At 43.3% G+C, this 20,851-nt stretch overlaps 1 protein-coding gene across 1 annotated transcript in view; it reads left to right on the top strand.

Moving 5' to 3' along the window:
* EHMT1 (euchromatic histone lysine methyltransferase 1) overlaps window positions 1-20,851 on the top strand; it is a 1,716,251-nt gene that overhangs the window by 1,133,847 nt on the left and 561,553 nt on the right. The window contains exon 21 of the mRNA XM_044058169.1: window positions 14,090-14,194. Coding sequence (XP_043914104.1) covers window positions 14,090-14,194 — 105 coding nt within the window. The remainder of the gene's footprint in view (window positions 1-14,089; window positions 14,195-20,851) is intronic.

The following is a 20,851-nucleotide window of genomic DNA, read 5'->3' on the forward strand; positions in this document are numbered from 1 at the left end:
AATCGGGGGGAACCCACTTGTACCCTCTCTGCAGACTAGCCATGGCTCTGTGGAACACAGCCTTGAGGTACCAAGTACACCTACAAGCACAATTCCTGCCGGGCAAACTAAATTCACTGGCAGACGACTTGAGCAGAAATTTCATGGACCCACACGAATGGAAACTAGAACCCAAAATATTCAACCTCTTGAACAAATGGGGCACTCGAGAGGTAGACCTGTTTGCCTCCCCTCAGAGCTACCAATTGAACAAATTCTGCACAAGAACTCCCCACAGTCGAGCTTGGAAAGTGGATGCCCTGTCCTTTACCTGGGAAAGCCTCTAGGTTTGTTTTTCCCCCTCTGCCTGTCCTCTCGAAGGTTCTACTAAAGATCAAACAGGACAAGCCAAGGACAATACTGATTGCACCAGACTGGCCACGCCAGCACTGGTACCCTCTCTTGCGCAATGACACTGCTACAACTATGGCACCTGTATCAGACCCCTTCCCTGCTGTCCCAGCAGGCGGGCCAGATTCTGCATCCTCAGCTTCAAACCCTCAACCTTGCAGCCTGGCTAATTCCTTGAGCTCTCCTCTAGCATCCTTCAGTAAGCAGGGTGCTGGGTGTTATTCTGGAGGCCTAGTACTAGATATTCCTATGCTGAAAAGTGGAAAAGATACTGTTCTTGGAAGCCAGGCTCAGGGGATGGGCACAACGGTGTCCAGCTTACCTCATATTCTAGAGTACTTAACAGAAATGCTCTACAAGGTCCTATCCCTCTCGTCAGTTAAAATTCATGCATCTGCCATTTCAGCACATTATAATACTGAGCCACCTCTCTTCTCTCACCCCTTGCTAAAACAATTCCTTAGAGGGGCCAAAAATTTAAGACCACCCCGGAAATCTCCCACTCCAGCCTGAGACCAAAACAGCCTTCCTTCTAGCCATCACTTCAGCAAGAAGAGTGTCTGAATTACAGGCCCTCATGGCAGTGGAACCCTTCATTGTCTTCCATGCTGACATGGTTTCCCTCAGGACTAATCCTTCATGTATGCCCAAGGTGGTGTATAGTGTGGCCCTAAATCAGTCCATTTGTTTGCCTACTTTTTTTCCCTAATCCACAAAACAAAGGGGAACCGAGTACTGCACTCTCTGGACATGCACAGACAACTTTGATTCTGGTTGGACAGGACTAAGCCTCTCAGAAAATCTGAACAGCTGCTAGTTGGCTTTGCTGCAGGGGCAGAGGGGAAGGCCATTTCAAAGCAAACTATTTCCAAATGGATAAACCCATTACATTAATTTTTGCTTCAAGCACCATGGAAAACCTACCCCACAGGGGATAAGATCACATTCCACCAGGGCTGCATCTACCGTTACGGCATTTCTCAGAGGAGTCCCTACCAGTGACATCCTAGAAGTTGCTACCTGTAGCTCTGTACATACCTTCACCAAGCATTACCACATGCCTATCGTTTCTAAATCCATAGCTGAATTTGCCACAGCAGTCTTGCAGGGCTTAATAGCCGGCCCTAATGCTTTTTAACCATCTCCTCCCTTCCTTAGCTTTGGGAATCAACCCAAATGTGAATACTGCAACAGTGAAACACGAAGAACATAGTACAGTTGTGTACACTTATAATAAATGTAGATGTTCAAGTGTATTCACTGTTGCAGTCCTGGTTTACCCTCCCTCCACCCCCCTGACTTCTCTTGGCTGTACCTTTCCTTCTTGTTTGGTATATTTATTTTTTCTTGTGTATTTACTTTTTGATGGGGTATACCATACCATATAATTGCTTCCTATTGTGGGGGCACCTGACATCTGGGGCAAGAAAAACTGATGTAATGGCATCAGCTGCATGTTTTATACCCCTGACGACCTGACGTCATGGAAGAAGTGACAACATCCGACGCAGAAATCCGAAGACTCTGGTATTCAGGCCAGCTGAGGGCTACCTGCAGGCTGATAAACCCAAATGTGATGACTGCAACAGTAAATACACTCGCACATCTACATTTATGATAAGTGTACATAACTGTACTTTACCTATCCTGTAGACATCAGTCCGTCAAATGCCTCTCGTCCTTTTTACCTTTCCTTCCTGTTCCAACTGGAGTACCTCAAGGCTCCATCTTGGGTCCTCTCCTATTCAGTGTTTTCATCAATGATCTTTATACATCTTGCAATCAGTTTTCTGTCATCCAGTACACTGACAACTCTCACAAAGATAGGAAATTAACTATTGAACTATTCCAGAAATGTAGAGCCAGTCACTCGAACAGTTAATCAGAAATATTTATTCAACAGTTAAGCGCTTTCTTCCCTTCACATAAAACCGGACTTCCTCAGAACAAGTTTAAAAACATCCATATAATGAACCCTTAGCACCCAGCCTTGTATAATAGACCTTCATTTAATTACAAATTAGACCTTAAAGTGGCCCACCCATTTAAAATGCCTAATACACATACAAAACAATCCCTAAAAGCTCTATATAAAAATAACAGTAATTAATACCGCAAATATTAATATACATACATATCAAATTCATATTACCAAGGAATGTATGTTTTAAAAAGTATGTTTCAACATATGTATGCTACTGATACCTTATCCTTTAGATACATACCAGTTGCCCATATCTAGTAACACTCCTCATATTCATCAGATAACACTCAATTAAAAAATGTAAGAAGATAAAATAAAATAAAATATATACCATTTGAGAGCCATGGGAAAAAAATCTATTATCCTAAAGCAAAACTATGTAAAACTCCCTATTAAATATTTTTTATTCTTTGTTACATTTTTTGTTTTGTTCCACCACAACCCAGGTATATTGCCCACAAAAAATGTATCCCAAAATATGTCTTAACTGTAGTATACTGGAGATACTGATGGCTTCATTTCATTCATCAAACATCTACATTTATGGTAAGTGTACATAACTATACTTTACCTATCCTGTAGACAGCAGTCCGTCAAATACCTCTCATCCTTTTCACCTTTCCTTCCTGTCCCAACTGGAGTACCTCAAGGCTCCATCTTGGGTCCCCTCCTATTCAGTGTCTTCATCAATGATCTATGTACATCTTGCATTCAGTTTTCTGTCATCCAGTACGCTGAAGACTCTACACTGTTCTCTTCCTCAAATATCTCCAAGCTCCACACGCTAACACAACATGACTTTCTATCCACCGAAAAATGGCTGTCTGATAATCTATTTGTTCTTAACCCTAAAAAGACCAAACTCCTCCTCTTCCTCCCCAACCTCTTACTAACCATAAATCTACATTTTCTATTAAATCTTCAAACATCACAATTATCCAACCTGATGCCCACAAAAAATTCCTTGGGGTCATCACTGATGATTAACTCAAATTCAACCTGCACATACTCTAATGTATTAAAAAAAACACCAGAAACTGGGGTTACTCTATCGTAACAAAAAATTTCTAAACCCCAATGCCAGACTCACACTAGCACAAGCATACCTCCTGCCCTCCCTCCCTCCTATATGCTGTCCCAGTACTCACCAACATTCAAACCACAACCATGAACAAACTCCAACAAACACACCACAAAATTGCACATTTTATCACAAATACTCCACACAAGGCATTTCACTGCATTGCCCTAAACTCTCTGCAGTGGCTTCGAGCTCTCCCAACAATCTCACTTTCAAATTTTGTTGGCTTTCACCTTCGATCTTTTCAAAGTTCAATCATATGGTGTTGACCATATGACATTCAAACTTTGAAACATTTGGCAGTTTAATAGGGACCCTTTGTTTCACCCCTTAAGTGAGCCTTAATTCCATAGCAAACTCTACTTGAAAGTATTAATTTAAATCTATTCTGTCATTTAAATTTAATCTGATACTTTCAAGTGCATAGTTTACCCTCTGTCTAGCCTGTTTGTAACCTAATCTCCAGGCATTTAAAAAATTGATTTGAATTACAAGATTACTCAAACTAAAGCCATTAAAACAAATAGTAACTTAAACATCTGCCTATGTGCACTTAAACTAAAATGTCTTTAAACTTCAGCAATAACATAACTAGCCTTTTCTCTGATACAAAACATCAAAGGACCCCAACCTGGACTCTTGTACAAAATCAAAAAGTCCCCTACCTTGTTGAGATAGGTCACCCACATTGTTCAAACTGGGAAAGCTGCCAAGGTAGAGATCCACAAGCTGCCAAGGTAGAGATCGAAAAGACTGATTTGCTTTGTTCACAGCCTTTTTCATTCCTTCCCCAGAACAGCACATCCCACCTCAACCCTACTAACTATACTGACACTACCTGTACCCTCCCTTCCCCCCACTGAAACCTCAGTCCGAGCTGACCTGCCTCGGACAAATGACAGCTTGCTGGGATTTGGCTTGCAAGCCTGTTCCTGTCTTGGAAGGAAAAGCCCCCTCCAAGGGGCATTCCTTTTCCCCCAAAAAAATCAACTGCGTCTCATTCCTCAGATACTGCAAGACCTTCTGAACTTAAGAACTATGGAATCTGTCCCTCGAGGACAGGAAGGAAAAGGCTTCTACTCAAGACTATTTCAGGTCCCCAAGAAAGATGGGCCTTGGAGACCAATACTAGGATCTGTCCTTTCTAAACTTATTCCTAAAAGTTCCACCATTCAGAATGCTATCCCTTCAAACACTACTCCAACTATTGCCAGCCCAGGCCTTTATGGCTACACTAGATGTAAGGGAAGCATACATCCATATCCCCATAAAACCCTCCCACAGAAAATTCTTGAGTTTCACCGGGCCCTGCTCTCACTTTTCACTTTACAGCCTTGCCCTTTGGTTTATCTACTGCACCCAGGGTATTTACAAAATGCCTAGCCCCAGCTATAGCCTTTTGCAGAACCAAAACTGTCCTTACCTAGACTACATTATCATTCTAGCAGAAACAGAGGGCATTCTTCAAAATCATCTGAGGTTCACCACTTACCTGCTTCAAAGTCTGGGATTCAACCTCAACATCCAAAAATCATCCTTAAACCCCCCCCCCAGCAGGACAAAATCTTTCTGGGCTGCAGGATCAGAACAGACCTGATGCGGGTTTTCCTCCCTCAGGACAAAGTTCTTTCCCTCTCTACCTACTGCCAAAGCCTATTACAGGTTCAACAGATATCTGCAAGACCATTCTTGCAAGCCCTGGGCTAATAGCAGCCACCATCCCTATGCTGCCTTTAGCCAGAATGCACATGTGAAAACTGCAGTAGTACTTGAAAAACATGTGGTCACAACACCAACATCCTCTCGAGTGCCAAATTACACTGCTGCCCTGCCTCAAAGCAGAAATAAGATGGTGGATTCAACAAGTACTACTGATCCCTGGCCTTCCACTCCAGCCACCCACCCCAACCCAGCATATGCATACAGATGCATCATACCTACGTTGGTGGGGTACCATGAAAGGTTTCATGATACAGGAGACCTGGCATCCTACCCTCCAAACGAAACATATCAATGTGAGAGAAATGACTGCAGTTGTTCTGGCCCTGAAAGCCTTTCTCCCTATCCTGCAACCAGGCCCCCTTCAAATCTTCACAGACAACACCACAGTCATGTGGTATCTCAACAAACAGAGAAGGACCAAGGCCTACCTCCTCTGGCAGATAATATTACAAATTTGGAACCTTGCCTCCAGAAACGGCTTATCCCTGCAGGCAACATACATCCCTTCCCAGGACAACAAACAAGCGGATATTCTCAGCAGAACATCCTCTCTACAACACGAGTGGATGCTGAACAGGGAAATTTTTCTAGACGTCCACCGGTGGGGCACACCTCAGGTAGATTTGTTTGCCTTCCCCCAGAACAGCCAATTGAAGAAATTCTGCACCAAGGATCACTCTCCACTTGCCTGGAGGGTAGATGCCTTCAGCATTCCATGGAAGGGGCAGTTTCTCTATGCATTTCCACCCTTCCCTTACATTTAAAAAGTCCTCCTGACAATCAGGAGGGACAAACCAGACATCTTGGTGGTGACTCCCCGTTGGCCAAAGCAGCACTGGTTCCCCTTACTTCTGCCATTAGCCAAGGGTAATCAACACAAGTTACCCCACAAGGTGGACCTACTCAGTCAACAAAATGGAACTCTAATTCACTGTCACCAACAGAGTTAAGTCTAACACTCTGGGTGATGAACTTTTAATTCCTTTCAGACACCACTACTCAGAGGACATGCTTTTAGTCCTGAGGGAGACCAGGAAACCTACTACAAGGAGATCCTACTTATCAAAATGGTAAAGAATTCTCCAACTGGTGTCTCCATAAGAACCGGGATCTCTGTCAGGCAGATAACACCCCTAGTCCTTACTTATGTGTGTGAACTCATTAAGGCTGGTCTTTCGTATTCAGTGAAAGTCCACCTATCAGCAGTTTCTGCCTGCCTACCATTAGAACCCCCGTTACTAGCCAGGCTAAATGTCGGATTATTCCTAAAAGGGGTCTTGCACATCATACCACCAAGAAAACCCATTTCACCCCCCCCCCCCCCCCGGGACCTAAACTTCATCCTAGAAAAACTCACACTGCCCCCATTGGAACCAGCTAGTGCTGCAACACTCCAGATGTGCACATGGAAGACTGTACTGCTGGTGGCGCTTACTTCAGCTAGAAGGGTGTTTGAGTTACAAGCTCTAATGGCCTGCTCTCTTTATATTACCTTCCACAAGGATAGGGGTAACCCTACATACTAACCCTTCTTTCATGCCTAAAGTGGTCAATGAACTGTCCCTTAACCAGTCCATTCACCTGCCCACTTTCTTCCCCTCTCCAACCAATGACAGAGAGAGGATACTTCATTCCCTGGATGTACACCGACAACTAAGGTTTTATTTAGACAAACCCTAAGTCCATCAGAAAATCGAACCAACTCTTTGTATCCTTCCACCCTAGGGCCCTGGGCAAGGCAGTCTGCAAACAAACCATTTCCTGTTGGATTAGAAAAAATATTTGCTTCTGCTACTCCCAACATGCAAGAACCTGCCCCAGGGAGTAAGAACTCATTCTACCAGTGCTGTGGCAACTTCCAAAAGCCTTCCTCAAAGGCCTAGACACAGCCTCCATCCTGGAAGCAGCCACCTAGTCCATCATACACACTTTCACCAGACACTACAAATTGGACCACGTCGCCAGAGCCTGGGCAGGGTTTGCTAGAACAGTCCTGCAGGGCTTTGTGGAATCTGCTACCTCTACCTCCACCCATCCTGTAACTAAGCTGTGGTACTCTCCCACACTAAGAATACTGCAACATAGGAATAGAAGGACATAGAACAGTTGTGTAAAATCTTACCATAACCGTAGATCTTTCCCTTCCATGTTGCAGTATTCCTTCCCACCTACCTATCCCCCTTTTTTAGTGTTGACTTGTCTAAAGGGCACTTTGAGGCACTCCCCTAGACTAGGGTCAAAGTAGCCAGCAAATGGCACTTTGCACCTCTTGTTGACAACACATGTTAATCTCTGTTGGACTGCCCGACTGGACATTTTAATTCTGACGTCTTTGCGTGCAGATGTCACATTTAATGTCCCTGGTTTATGGCCCTATGTGTGATGTCCCACGCACCTACAGCCGCCAGGCTTAAGCTTTGGTATAGGATACGATGTTCAAGTCACCTGAGGCAGGGAGTCCCACACTAAGAATACTGCAACATGGAAGAGAAGAACATCTATGGTTATGGTATTATTTTACACAACTATTCTTTCTTTCTTCAACATTCTTGCTTCAGCCGCAGTTACCATACCAAATAGTGTTTCTTTCCGGCCTCCCAATCTAAACCTAGGCGTAGGAGACCGTTGAAGGGAAAAGGAGTCAAAGCTAGCACCAGTGACAGAGAGTGGCAAGCATATTCCAGTAGGCCTTTGGGATCCTGCCAGCAGGGACGCAGCAAGGAGCAATCATAAATATTCCATGGGTACTCCCTTCACCCTCCCCTCCAATTCTCACTCTCCCTCCCTACCCCTCCCAGATTAGGACAGCTGTCCTCCTCAAAGAGTTGGACTGTGTACCACAGGGATCAGTGGGTACTCAGTCATATGAAGAGGTTACAACCTCCATTTTAAACGGCCTCTAATTCGATCAGATTTCCAAGATATTCCATCAAACCAGCAAACAGAGGCATTAAAGATGTACAGCTCCTGTGTACCGAAGGCTCTGTGGAAACGGTACCAAACGCAGTACAAGAAAAAGTGTTTTACTCAAGGTTTTCCTGGTTCCCAGAAAAGAGGGGGTACCTGGAGACTGATTCTTTACCTGTCAAGTCTCAGCAATTCAAAATGCTAACCCTTCAAAAGTTGCTTCCCATGATCTCACCCAATACTTGCATAGTAACCTTGGATCTAAAGGATTGAAACTTCCACATCCCCATAGAAAAATCTCTCAGGAATTTCTTGCACTTCGGAGCAGGTGAGGCATTATCAATTCTACACTCTGCCCTTTGGCTTGTCTACTTGAACCCAAGGTTTTCACAAAATGCCTAGCACCAGTAATAGCTGGAAAAACTCAGAGCAGATCTGCTTTACACCCAAGCGATGCTTTATTCACTGGGGTTCACCATCACTACCCAAAAGTCTCCGACTATTCCCACGAACAGCATTGTGTTTTTGGGGGCTTTGCTGAACTCCTCACTTGAGAGAGCCTGCCTTCCTCCAGACAAGGTTACCTTTATTTTATTTATTTTTATTTATTTTACATTTGTTAACCGGGCTGGTCTAACTGGATATATTTCCATTTTCAGTAGAGGCTCGGGGAGAAAAGCTCCACAGGAAGACATGGACGGAATACAACAAAACTAACAAATATATAATAACAAAGTAATCAAACAGATTTTTCCTAGTAACTAATTCTATTTAAAGATATAAGCCATAAGTTACCATAATTTCATCATTGGAATAAATTAGAGAGAGTGAACTAGAGAAAGCAAGAGATGAAGGAAAAGAAAGAACATTTTGCAACACAAAGTACAGAATAGAAAGATATGTATTGCTAGAGAGAGAGAGACAAATAGCTGTGAGGAGGAGAAAGAGCCAAGAAACTTTTTAATCAGGTTTAGAGCAGGAACATATCCAGTGGTTTCTAGCTCTGTACTAACAAAATCTCATCAGGAACTACCTCACAGCCAAAATGTTCCTCAGGGCCTTGGTTTACATGGCCTTTTGCAATTTCATGATCCCCCTGGCCAGACTGCATATGAGGAAGCTGCAGTGGTACTTCAGAAGTGCAAGTTGCCAACATTCTCAATCCTTCAACTTCAGGGTGAAGCTTCTGCCTTCTCTCAGAAAAGAGTTTCTCAGGAGCAAACTTTGAACACTGATGTCTCTGAAATGGCCTTTGGGGCATACTACAGCAACGAAGACTCAGGCCAAATGGGACTCCAGTTCTATAACAAATGCATCACCCTAAAAGAACTGGTGGCAGTCTAGAAAGGTCTGATTATCTTCAAAGATCAATGGAAGCCAGGAGTACTCTCTAGTAAAGACAGAAACAGTACCATGGTTGTGTGGTACATAAATGAGCAGGGGGTTGACTCACTGTTAACTTTTGTCACCTAGCCATGGACCTTTGGAAAACTGCAAACTCCCTAGGGTTGCACCTCATGGCACAGTACCTACCAGGAGAAACCAATCAACTAGCAGATCACCTAAGCAGGAGCCTGTCGGACCCTCATGAGTCGCAGCTGCATCGGGAAGTTTTTCTCAGAATAGCCAAAGAGTGGGCTGTGCCAGAGATGCCACCAAAGAAAACGCGCTCAGAAAGTTTTTTCTCAAAGACCAAAACAGGGTCAGCCTGGAAGAAGGATGCCTTTTCCTTCCCTTGGACAGTCCTATCCCTCTGTGCCCCCCCCCCCATTTCCTTGCTCTCTAAGGTACTACTAACGATAGGGGAAGAAGGGCCAAGAGTCACTCTTGATGGTCACTGATTGGCCAAGGCAACACTGGTATTGTCTAATGCTTAGTTATTGTCCTAACAAGTGGGCCTCTTAACAGACAACAAAGGCACCATCATACACCCCAACCTGAATACACTCAAATTGACAGCTTGTATGATACCTTGACCCCCCCCCTGGAAGAGGACACCCCTTGACAAACGGTTCCTGGACATTCTAAAAGAAGCCAGAAGACCTAGCACAAGAAAATCTTACTTGGACAAATGGAAGAGATTCACTATATGGTGCAGATTAGAGACGGAGCCCTCTTAAAGATCAAGTGCCTCAGATCCTTTCATACTTATCAGGACTTTTTGTCAGTCGACTTTATTCTTCTTCTAGTAAACTTCACGCTTCAGCAAATTCAGCTCACCTGCATACTCAACCTCTTCTCTTCTCCCATCCAGTTCCTGAGGGGGGTTATCCACATTAGACCCCTGAGGAAACTTCCTGTTCCCCCATGGGATCTTACTTCCATTTTTTAGAAGCTTACCCTCCCACCTTTCAAGGCAGCTGCAGCCACAAACACAAATTCCTAAGCTGCAAGACTGCCCTCCTGGTAGTCATTACTTCAGCTAGAAGGGTTTCAGAGCTTCAGGCCCGTGTGTGTGTGTGTGTGTGTGTGTGTGTGTGTGTGTGTGTGTGTGTGTGTGGAACCTTTCAGCACTTTACACCCTGATAGTCTCTCTTAGGCACAACCTTTCCTTTACACCTGAAGTGGTTACAGAAGTCTCTCTAAGCTAGACCCTTCACTTGACTACTTTCTTTCTTAACCCTCAAAACAAAGGGGAAAGAATCTTCCATACTGTGGATGTGCATAGTCAGCTGTGTTACTACTTGGACAGAACAAAGAATGTCAGGAAGTCTGATCAACTTTGTGTCCTTTGCCTATAGCACTAGGGAGACCATTTTCTAAACAATCTCCATTTGGATCTCCCACTGTATCTTGTTTTGCTACAGCCATCATGGAAAGAAGCCTCCAGGCCCTGTGAGGTCAGACTCCACTATGGCTCGTGCTACAACTACTGCCTTTCTTAAAGGGGTGGCCAGTAAGGACATTTTGAAAGTTGCTACTTGGTCCTGTGTGCATACCTTCACCAAATGTTATCACCTTCCAATTTTCTCCAAGTCCAGAGTGTGGTTTGTCACTGCCATCCTGCAGGGCATCCTTTTCTCCCCATAAATTTCCATCCACCCTTCTTTCAGCTTTTTTTTAAACATCTTTATTAAATTTACACACAAGACAAAGGTAATCTTACAGTTTTTTTAAATGAAGAACATACAAAATGCTATCACTTTAGTTGCAAATAGTTTACATCACAGACACCATTGAAACAAATGTAGTTGTAAACATTATACATCACTTGTAAACCATCCAGTCATTGTCAGTTAAGTATTGTGTAGCTCATTGAAATCCTGCCTCTTAAACCTCGTCCCTGCTCTGTGTATGTTGTTCCCACAATTCCCATTTTTTTTTCCTATGTAGTTTGCTTTTTTCTTTTGTAAAGATCCCAATTTAGTTGTTTTCTCTGTCAGCCTTCTTTCAGCTTTGGGAGTCAACCCATAAGTTATGACTGCAGCAGTGAAACGCAAAGAACATACAACATTTGTGTGTACTTAACTCAAATGTAGATGTTTGAGTGTATTCATTGTTGCAGTATTTTCCCTCCCTCCTTCCCCTATTTCCCCTTGGAATTGGAGTGGTTATTCCATCTACCTCCAGGCAGTTCCCTCCTCTGTACATGCTATGGAGTTTCGGAACTTAGGCCTTTGACCCTGGGGACTTGTTAGGGGGCTCCTATCTGTTGGGGGAAAAGTACTGAGGTTATTGCACCAGCTGACTCCATTTATACCAAGACCTCTTGACATCAGTCAGGGTGTCTGCTAGCTTCAGGAGGCGGAGGAGAAAATTCTATGGTAGTCGAATAGGTCAGGGGCTTCCGTGGTGGGATATCCCGTAAGTCATGACTGGAACAGTGAATACACTCTAACATCTATGTTTATGTTAAGTATACACAACTGTACGTTTTACCTACATGGGACAAAGGAATTTAGAGAAAGAGAGACAAGTTGTTTGCCTCCTTCGCTGGGTTATAGAAGGAAAGTCAATCATTTAGCAGGCAGTCTCAAACGTTCTTGCAAATTACCTATGACAGGCCATTTCCTTGACATGTCAAAGCCTATTCCACCAGAACCCGTGCAGCCACTACTACATTCCTCAGGGGCATCATCTCTCAGTCAGTCTTTAAAACAGCCACTTGGATCTCAGTAAATACATTTTTAATCCATTATAATCTTGGCGTAACCTCAGGCTAAGGCAGGATTTGCCTGTAACATATTGAAAGACTTGCTGTCCTGAATTATTTTACTTGTGGCAAACCAGCCTCTGCATGATTTGGGAATTTTCCTAGTAGTGATGACTGCAGGAGTGAAAGACATAATATATATAAAAGTTATGTTAGAAATTTACTGTAAATGTAGATGTTAGAATGCATTAATTGTTGCAGTCCATATCCCCTCCTCTCCTTCCTCTCTTCCTTCCTTTAACTTCTGGTTAGGGTGGGCAACAATTTTTCCCCTTCCATCTTCCTTACCAGGTCCCCCCTCCTTCGACCTTATTGTGGTTCCTCAAGAGGAAGGTTGGGGACTTTAAGTTGACCTGTTGCTCTGGGGGTGCCCCTGTGTGGTCCAGTTAGCTCTTTTATTCGGATCGCCCCTCCTGTGGCTGTGCCAGGGCAAAAAAGATCTGAAGATGATGGCCTTTGCCCCACTTATACTGTTGATGTCCTTACGTGGCAGTGGGAATGTGCCAGCTGAAGCCTTGGGTGAAGGTACATCCTTGGCTATAGAGATACCTACAGTCAGAATATACTGATAGTGTTGACCCTTTTAACATTGAATATATTTGAACATACTTTTTTTGATATATGTGAAAACCTCATCTTGCAAAGTCCGACAGTGAAGCTGCTTTAAATAGTTTACAGCTCTATTGTTAGTCAGGGAGACAAGTTGATGTCCCTTGAATGATAAAATGTTAATCCGCAGCAACTATTCCTTGTGTTTAGAACTAGAATATTCACATCAGTTTGAGTTACTGTTGCATCCCAACACAAGCAAGACTGTGCATTGCATAGCGACATACACATACTAAAGGACAAGAAGTTATGTTTTTGTGAAGGTAGACAGATGGAAAAAAGGTGTATTGCATGTTCAGATGTCTCTTGGTGCTGAAGGTTCCACAAGTCACTCAAGTCTTCCATTGTTTTCTTGGCAGGATCAGAAGCCTGGGGAGAAAGATCCCCTCATGCACTGGGTATACTGACAATGTTTTACTTACAGTACAAAAGACAGCACAGCTGTTCAAATCCTTTGCTCTGAGAAGACAAGGTCTGGCATTTCCAAACAAATACCAAGTGGTTTGTTGACAATGTCTTTTGTCATCAAGGTATTAAACTGCTGTTTAAGTAATCCAGCCAGGGGATGCCTCACCAGGAACAGAGGTGCTTGAAGTGTCTTAATTGTGGTTTTACACTAGATGGTCATCAGTGCACACACATGACTGTTGCTGATTGAGTCATGACTCTGCGTTGAGTCCAGTTTCTTCACTACTATAAGACTGCCTTCTGAGCTTATTCCTCTTGTCTGATGGTTGGATCCATCCACTCCCCCCCCTTTCATCACTGATTGGTACTCTGATGAGTTGTATAGACTTGCATCTGAAGGTTTTAAGGATTATGATGCATTCTTTTGTAGATGGTTTGAGGAGACCCTCTTCACTGGTTCAGCAGTAATGGTTGAGGTGAACTGAGCAGGTTGATGAGTTAGGCTAGCCCAATGTGAGGGTGTGTGTGTGCCTGAGAGAGAGAGATGTAATGATCTGCCAGTTCAGGACATGCACCCCCCACACCCAAGCAAAGGTGCTTTAGAGCACAAAATGAAGACTTTGACTGGAAAAGACTGTAAACCCAAATGTAAATATATGAAAGTGTGGTGGTCTCATAGATAAGCTGGTACAGTTGCAATGAGTTTATTTGGCTGTATTAAAAGACCTTTCTCACATCGGCTGATAAGGTGAGTATTTAACTATTATTTATGAAGAGTAAATTGCACTGCTGTATTAGCTTTCCAGTTCTTAATTGTTTCGTTTTCTTCCCTCAGGATGATGGAGGCTGGACACCTATGATCTGGGCTACTGAGTACAAACATGTGGAACTGGTGAAACTGTTACTCTCCAGAGGGTCGGATATCAACATTCGGGATAATGTGAGTTTAGATGGGTAGCTGTTTTTCACTATTATTTTGGTAAAATGGATGAAGGTTAATTCTCTCACTTCCCTCTTTTCCCACCCAAAAAGTGTGATACATTTTGAAGGTCACATTTTCACAACTAAGTCCTTAAGCTTCATACTCAAAAACACTAGAACCAGTGAAAGTTAGTCTTCTTAAGGTGCTAGATATTTGTCTTAAGTGGCTGCTGGTGGTTAATTATTTCTCCTTCCCAGCCAGGATTGGAACATAACTGCAACACATGCTACTTGAAGGACATAAGAGTGCTTTTTTACATTCAAGTGTCAGCCTGACTGCATCAGCAGGGTAACTGGATGCTCTTATACCCAGCCCTATCAGTAGGGTAACTGGATGCTCTTATACCCAGCCCTATCAGTAGAGTAACTGGATGCTCTTATACCCAGCCCTATCAGTAGAGTAACTAGGTCCTCTTATACCCAGCCCCATCAGTAGAGTAACTAGGTCCTCTTATACCCAGCCCTATCAGTAGAGTAACTGGATGCTCTTATACCCAGCCCTATCAGTAGGGTAACTGGGTGCTCTTATACCCAGCCCTATAGATTAACTGGATGCTCTTATACCCAGCCCTATCAGTAGAGTAACTGGGTGCTCTTATACCCAGCCCTATCAGTAGAGTAACTGGGTGCTCTTATACCCAGCCCTATCAGTAGAGTAACTGGGTGCTCTTATACCCAACCCTATCAGTAGAGTAACTGGGTGCTCTTATACCCAACCCTATCAGTAGAGTAATCGGGTGCTGTTAATAGACCATCTGCTTATCATTCTGCATTCTGTAAATGCTCAGGAATTTAGTTTGGTACCTTTAGCCCCCACAAGAGGGATCAACATTATGGATATTTTCTTGATTGGTGGAGCCTGTAATTAAGAACCTCCCTTTGCAGAAGCCCTTTAATAGCTGTAAACATGCTTCAGTTTTATGTTCCACGATGTGCTGCAAGTGCAGTGATGCTGCTATACCAACAGTACATGTAAGCTTCAGTTGGACAGATTTTAACTAGAATGCCAATATATGCTCCCTTAAGAGAGATGTGACACAGTCCCTGTTGAATGTGCACTCAACAGCTTTGGAGTGATGCCAAGCTACAAAGTAGTTACAAGGTCTGTAGCAAAAGCTCTTAAGTGTCTTGTAATATGTGTAGAAGTTGAGCTATACTGAACAAGCACAATGTCAGTGAGTGTTACGAATAACTGGGTTATGAGGAGCTTGAAGAACCTTTTTTGGCTGCATGGCAACATTGCAAAAAGGTCCAAAACTGTTAAAAAAAATTGGTTAAAAATGAAATTGTATATGTTCTTTGTTTCACTGTTGCAGTCTCAACATTTATGGTAAGTGTACACAACTGTACTTTCCATGGTGCATAGCCATCATATAAAGTCAGATTGTTTAGCTTTAACTGCTATTGTTTACCTCAAGGCAGTCTAGCCTTGTGAGAGTTATTCTATAATTTGAGAGCTGTAGGGGGAATAATAGAACCCACCACCTTTTTTAGCAGTAATAGAAGGAGAGGATTGTTCCTGAAAGGTAAGTTAGGGCAGTTGTTATTCCTCTTCACTTGAGTTTGGGTGTAAGACGATGAAAAGTCTCTGACATGTCATTAAGACCTCATTCGTAGTAAAAAATCTGTCACTGCTGGAGAGAGGACTTTTGGAATATCAGAAGGCCACTATTAGGGCACTTAAACTGCAGCTGCGTGGATTTACAATAAAAAGGTCTTGTACTTTTGTTTGGCTGGGTGCCTATTTTTTATTTTTTATTTTAGATCTTTCATCATTTTCTGATCATTTGTATCAATGTATCAATCTATGCATCAATCAGTTTCAGGAATTGAGTGTGTGATATGCTTAGACTAGCAGTTTATTTCCATAGTAGAACACATTAAGGTCAGTAAACATTTTTAAGACAGGTTTTGGAGTATGCCTTAATTGTCCATTGGCACCATGTATGTGACATTAGCTTAGTAGTACATGCACAGAGTAATAGTAAATTGTCTTTCTCTGAGCTGAGGTTTCATCTCTTGTGCTTTTGTCATAAGCTTGTGGTAATGATCTGTCCTACTTGAGGAATGGCACAAGATGAGCCCATATCAGGGTGTGTGGCCCAGGCACAAGAAATTAAGCATTTTGACTTTGTGAGATCTAATTGTCATTATGGGATTTCGTCTTTGGGAGATTTCTGTTCACTTTGGGTGCTGGGTAATGCAAGCCTAGTCATGCCCATCTCACCATGGGTGCAGACTGCACACACTCATGAGCCGTAGAACAATTCAGATTCCATAGTCCTTAAGATTTAGGGCTAATGCCTCAAGGGTCCTTTGTTTCCAAGATGTGTGGGTAAAAGTTGGGGTAGATGTCCAAACAGTGTGTTTAGAGGGTGAGAGAGGTCTGCCTAAGGAGGGAAGGAATGGGTGCCGAAACTCTGACTTCAGTGTAGGACTCCACCTATGGCAGTGATCCCAGATGTTAAGACTGCAACAGTTATTACATGGGAAAATCTGCAATTATTGTAAGTTGATAATTCTGGATTTCCGCTGTGGCGACCCCTAACTGTGAAAAGCCGAAAGACAGTTATTGTAAGTTGATAATTGTCTGTACTTCAGGGTGGGGGAGCTCATGATATATCCTGCACTTTTTGGGGGGCTGCAGATGGTTATGTTCAGAACTTGTCTGTAGTTGTGGCTGTTCCACCCTCCAACCCACCCATGTGGTTTTAGAGGACCCTTTAAGGCCTGATTCTCAGAGTTGCTCCAAGGATTGGCCACTAAGAGAAGCCTAATGGAAAGAGAACCCTGCTGCTTTTGCTAGCTATGAGTTTCTTCACTTTGTATTTTGGGGGTTAAAGGAATTCCGTCAAGATCCTTCCGAGTTCCTCAGTAGTGGGTCTTTGTAAAGGTGTCATTTAGATGTACCACCTTCTTCTTTGGGCATTGCAAATGTGGGGGGAGGGGTAACCTTTCTTGGCATTTATCTTTTATCCATGCTGGCTGTGTTCCTTCCTTACAGATGGCCAGCGTCTCCTTAGCATGTCTTTCTGACTGTCTGGATGGTCCATGCTTGAAGATTCTAAGTTGCCTTTGTTGATGGTATGCTTTGTTTCCTCCTCTTATTTTGAATTTCTGCTTTTAAAGTGGGTGGAGGCTATGGGTGTGAAAGTGGAGCAGCAACAAGGCAAACTGATATCAACGTAAAAGTTTATTGGTAAAAGCAAAGCTTTCTTGTACAACTACCCTTCTTCAGTGCAAGGTAAAACACAAAATTCATTGCAACATTTAAATACCAGTCACAATCAGTCATTCAATTAAGCACCACCAATAAAAATATAATCTTGTTTCAACAATTAAAAAGTTTACCCTAAAAATCAAGTAATAAAATCACTTTAAACTTGACATTTTATCTTTAAGTTTAAAGTGTTTTTATTACTCTATTTTTAGGGTAAAGTTTTTAATTGTTGAACAGGATTAATATATTTTTATTGGCTGTGCTTAATTGAATGATTGATTGTGATTGGTATTTAAATTTTGCAATGAATTTTTTGTTTTACCTTGCACTGAAGAAGGGTAGTTGTACCCGAAAACTTTGCTTTTACCGATAAACTTTTGCATTGATATCAGTTTGTCTTGCTGCTGCTCTTACTGAACAAGCTGCTACTTCACTATTGTTCTTGTTTGTCACTGGAGTGAAAATGAAGGCAGACATCTTAAACGTTCCAGTGCCTTGGTGCTAGTTATTTGGTTAAGGCCCAAAATTAGTGGGTTTCCCTTGAAACTTGGAGCAAGTCCTCCCATCTGAAGTGCTCTTCACCCCTTTGGGCTTAGCTACTGGTGGTGGGGTGTCTGACTTTCACTTTCCCCTAGTGACATGATTCAGTGGGCTTCAACTCAAGTGCTGCAGTTTTGAGAGTCTCATGTTGATTCCTCCCTTTCTTAGCTTGTAAAGTTATTTGCACAACTCTGTATTGGGCAGACGGCTTGTGTGGATCTCCTCCAATTTCTTTCTGGAAGCATTGTAGCATCTGAGTTGGGTTCTTATAGCATTTATTCCAATAGGTGAGATTTTGTGATCAACCTGACTGACCACTTGCAAGTGAGAAGGCACTGTTGGAGGCCATTTGGGATTGTTTTTTTGGGAGGTAGGCTTCTGGAAATCTCCATTTCTTGACAGAAGGACTATCTTTGTCTTTTACCTCAAGGTAGCAGTACATAAGTGAATGCCTCCTTTTGGGGTTCCTGTTTCCTAGCTTGTTGCATGTCATTTGCAAACTTTGAGAAGGTTGTTTAATTTTCCTCTTCTCTGCTGGAATCAAAAGGAAGTTGTGTATCATTCTTGCCTTTTTTGAGTAGCTTGAGAAAATCCTTTTGGCATGGGGCAGGGTTTTTTTCACATTAAGGGTGCAGCAGCTTAAGTAATAGCAACTTGGCTTTTGAAGCCCTTTGCAGCTGTATGCACGATGAACATCAGGAGACAGTCATAACAGATGGGTTTTCCTGCCGTCAGGTGGGTCCTCGGTCGGCCGAATTCCAAAGTCTAGGTCTGGCGTCGGATGTCGTCGCTTCTTCCCTGACGTCAGTGCGACAGAGGTATAAAAGAACCAGCCGACGCCATTTTCTTCAGTCTTTCTTGCCGCGCGGTGCCCGAAGCAGAAGCAGTTTGCAAGTGCCGGTTGGCCAGCTCCTGAGATTACAAATATTTTTCAGCCGAAGTCTTCTTGAAAGCTAAGTACCCCGTTGAGGAAACTTTTCTTGCTTCAGACCGATGTCAGACAAAGTTAATAATTGCATTTCATGTGGGAAGCAAATACCACATAAGGATTTCCATTCCCTCTGCATTCCTTGCTTAGGCCCAGACCACAACGTCTCGCACTATTAAGCGTCGGGCAGAGTTCGCCCAACACTATTTTGGCAAAAAGTTTAATTACATTATGTCGTCAGATACTCCGACTCCAGTTTTGAGTAAAAGACGCAAAGATAAGGACCGGCATACGAGGTCCGCGACTTCTACCGACACCACGCTAAAGCCGACTCCAGGTGCTCCGGTTCTCAGCGAGGCGCCTACGCAGCCCCTGACTACCGATGACGCTCCATTAGAGATGTCTTCTGTGCCCGAGGTCGCAGACTCCTCGGCCCACACCCCGACTACAGATACCGACGCCACTCTTGGTGGGGAAACTCAGAGTTTAGACAGGCCTGCCACCTCTCAAGGTGTCTTCAGGCTGCCTTCTTCTTTTTCCATTAAGGCTTTCACTAAATCTAAAGCAGCCATGCATACTAAAAGACAAGCTCCACAGGGCCCCTCTCAAGGCCCCATGCCTAAAAAGCAGATGCTCAAAATGGCTGAGGATTTGATTACTCTTATCAGGGGTTCTCAACCCCCCTCGGGCAAAAGGCCCAGAGGGGAGGAAGAATACCCTTCCTCGGACCAGGCCTCCATTACTTCAGAACATTCTGAAGACCAGGAACATTCATACTCCCCTTTTGAAGATTCTGATGCAGAGGAGTCCATTCCCTCTGTCTCCCCCCCCTGAGGACTACTCTTTTGGGGAAACCTTGCATACCGTGAGGGAACACTTCCACTGGGAAGGCCAAGATTACTCTGACTCCAAGAAAAGGCTCAGGGATTTCCTCTTGATCCCTCAGCACAGGCCTCTGGCTATCCCTCCTGTCTTAGACATACTAGATGATGTGTATTCAGAGGCCAGCCTTAACCCAGATTCTTTACCTCCAGCTCCAGTCAAGCCTGACTGGTATTACCGGGTTCCTGATTCACACCAATTCCTATACAAAAGCCATGCGGCTGACCTAGAAACTATTTCACAGGGTCCCAAGGGAATTAAGGCCTCCACTGCCAAAAATCCATTACCTTCTGAGAGAGATTCCAGAGCTTTAGAAAGGTGGGGGAAAAAGGTATATACCTCGGCCAATTTAACCATGAGGGCATTAAACTGTCAGTTCCATATGTTAAAGTATCAACAGTTTGTTATCTCAGTTGAAAAGCAAAATGTCACAACCTGAACAACCAGACTTGAATGAGTTGCAGGATTTGTTGCATCGTGCAGAACATGTGGGTAAACATACCTTGCAATGTGGTTTTGATGCTTTAGAGGCCTCATGTAGAGCTGCTGTTACAGGATCAGTCATACGTAGACATGCTTGGCTCAAAGAGCAAACCTTACCAGATCATGTCAAAGCTAAATTACTAGATGCACCTCTTCAAAAAGATGTATTGTTTGGTGTTAAAGCTGAGGAGGTATTAAAGAAAATGGAGGAAAAGGCAAAATCAATGCAAACAGTGAAAGATTTCCTACAGGTACAACCTCCACGTTTCAGTAGAAATTGGCCTTCAAAAAAATTGGTCCTTTCCAGCCACGGACAGACCTCAAAGAGGTAGATACAGGCGCCCGAGGGGTAGAGGGCAATCTCAAGGATCATTTAGAGGCAGGCAATGGCAAACACCTACACCAAGAGGTGGTGAGGATAGTTCACAGCCATTCAGAAAGCAGAACCAATGACTTTCCCCTTTGCATGCCAAGTAAAGCTCTAATGGCAGCAGCTTTAGGCGGAAAACTGGCATTATTTTTGAAAAATTGGCATATTGTCACAAAAGACAAATGGATCCTGG

This window comes from Protopterus annectens, chromosome 16.part0, assembly GCF_019279795.1.
Source record: "Protopterus annectens isolate FY-2018-M chromosome 16.part0, PAN1.0, whole genome shotgun sequence".
In the NCBI taxonomy this organism is placed as follows: Eukaryota; Metazoa; Chordata; order Ceratodontiformes; family Protopteridae; genus Protopterus; species Protopterus annectens.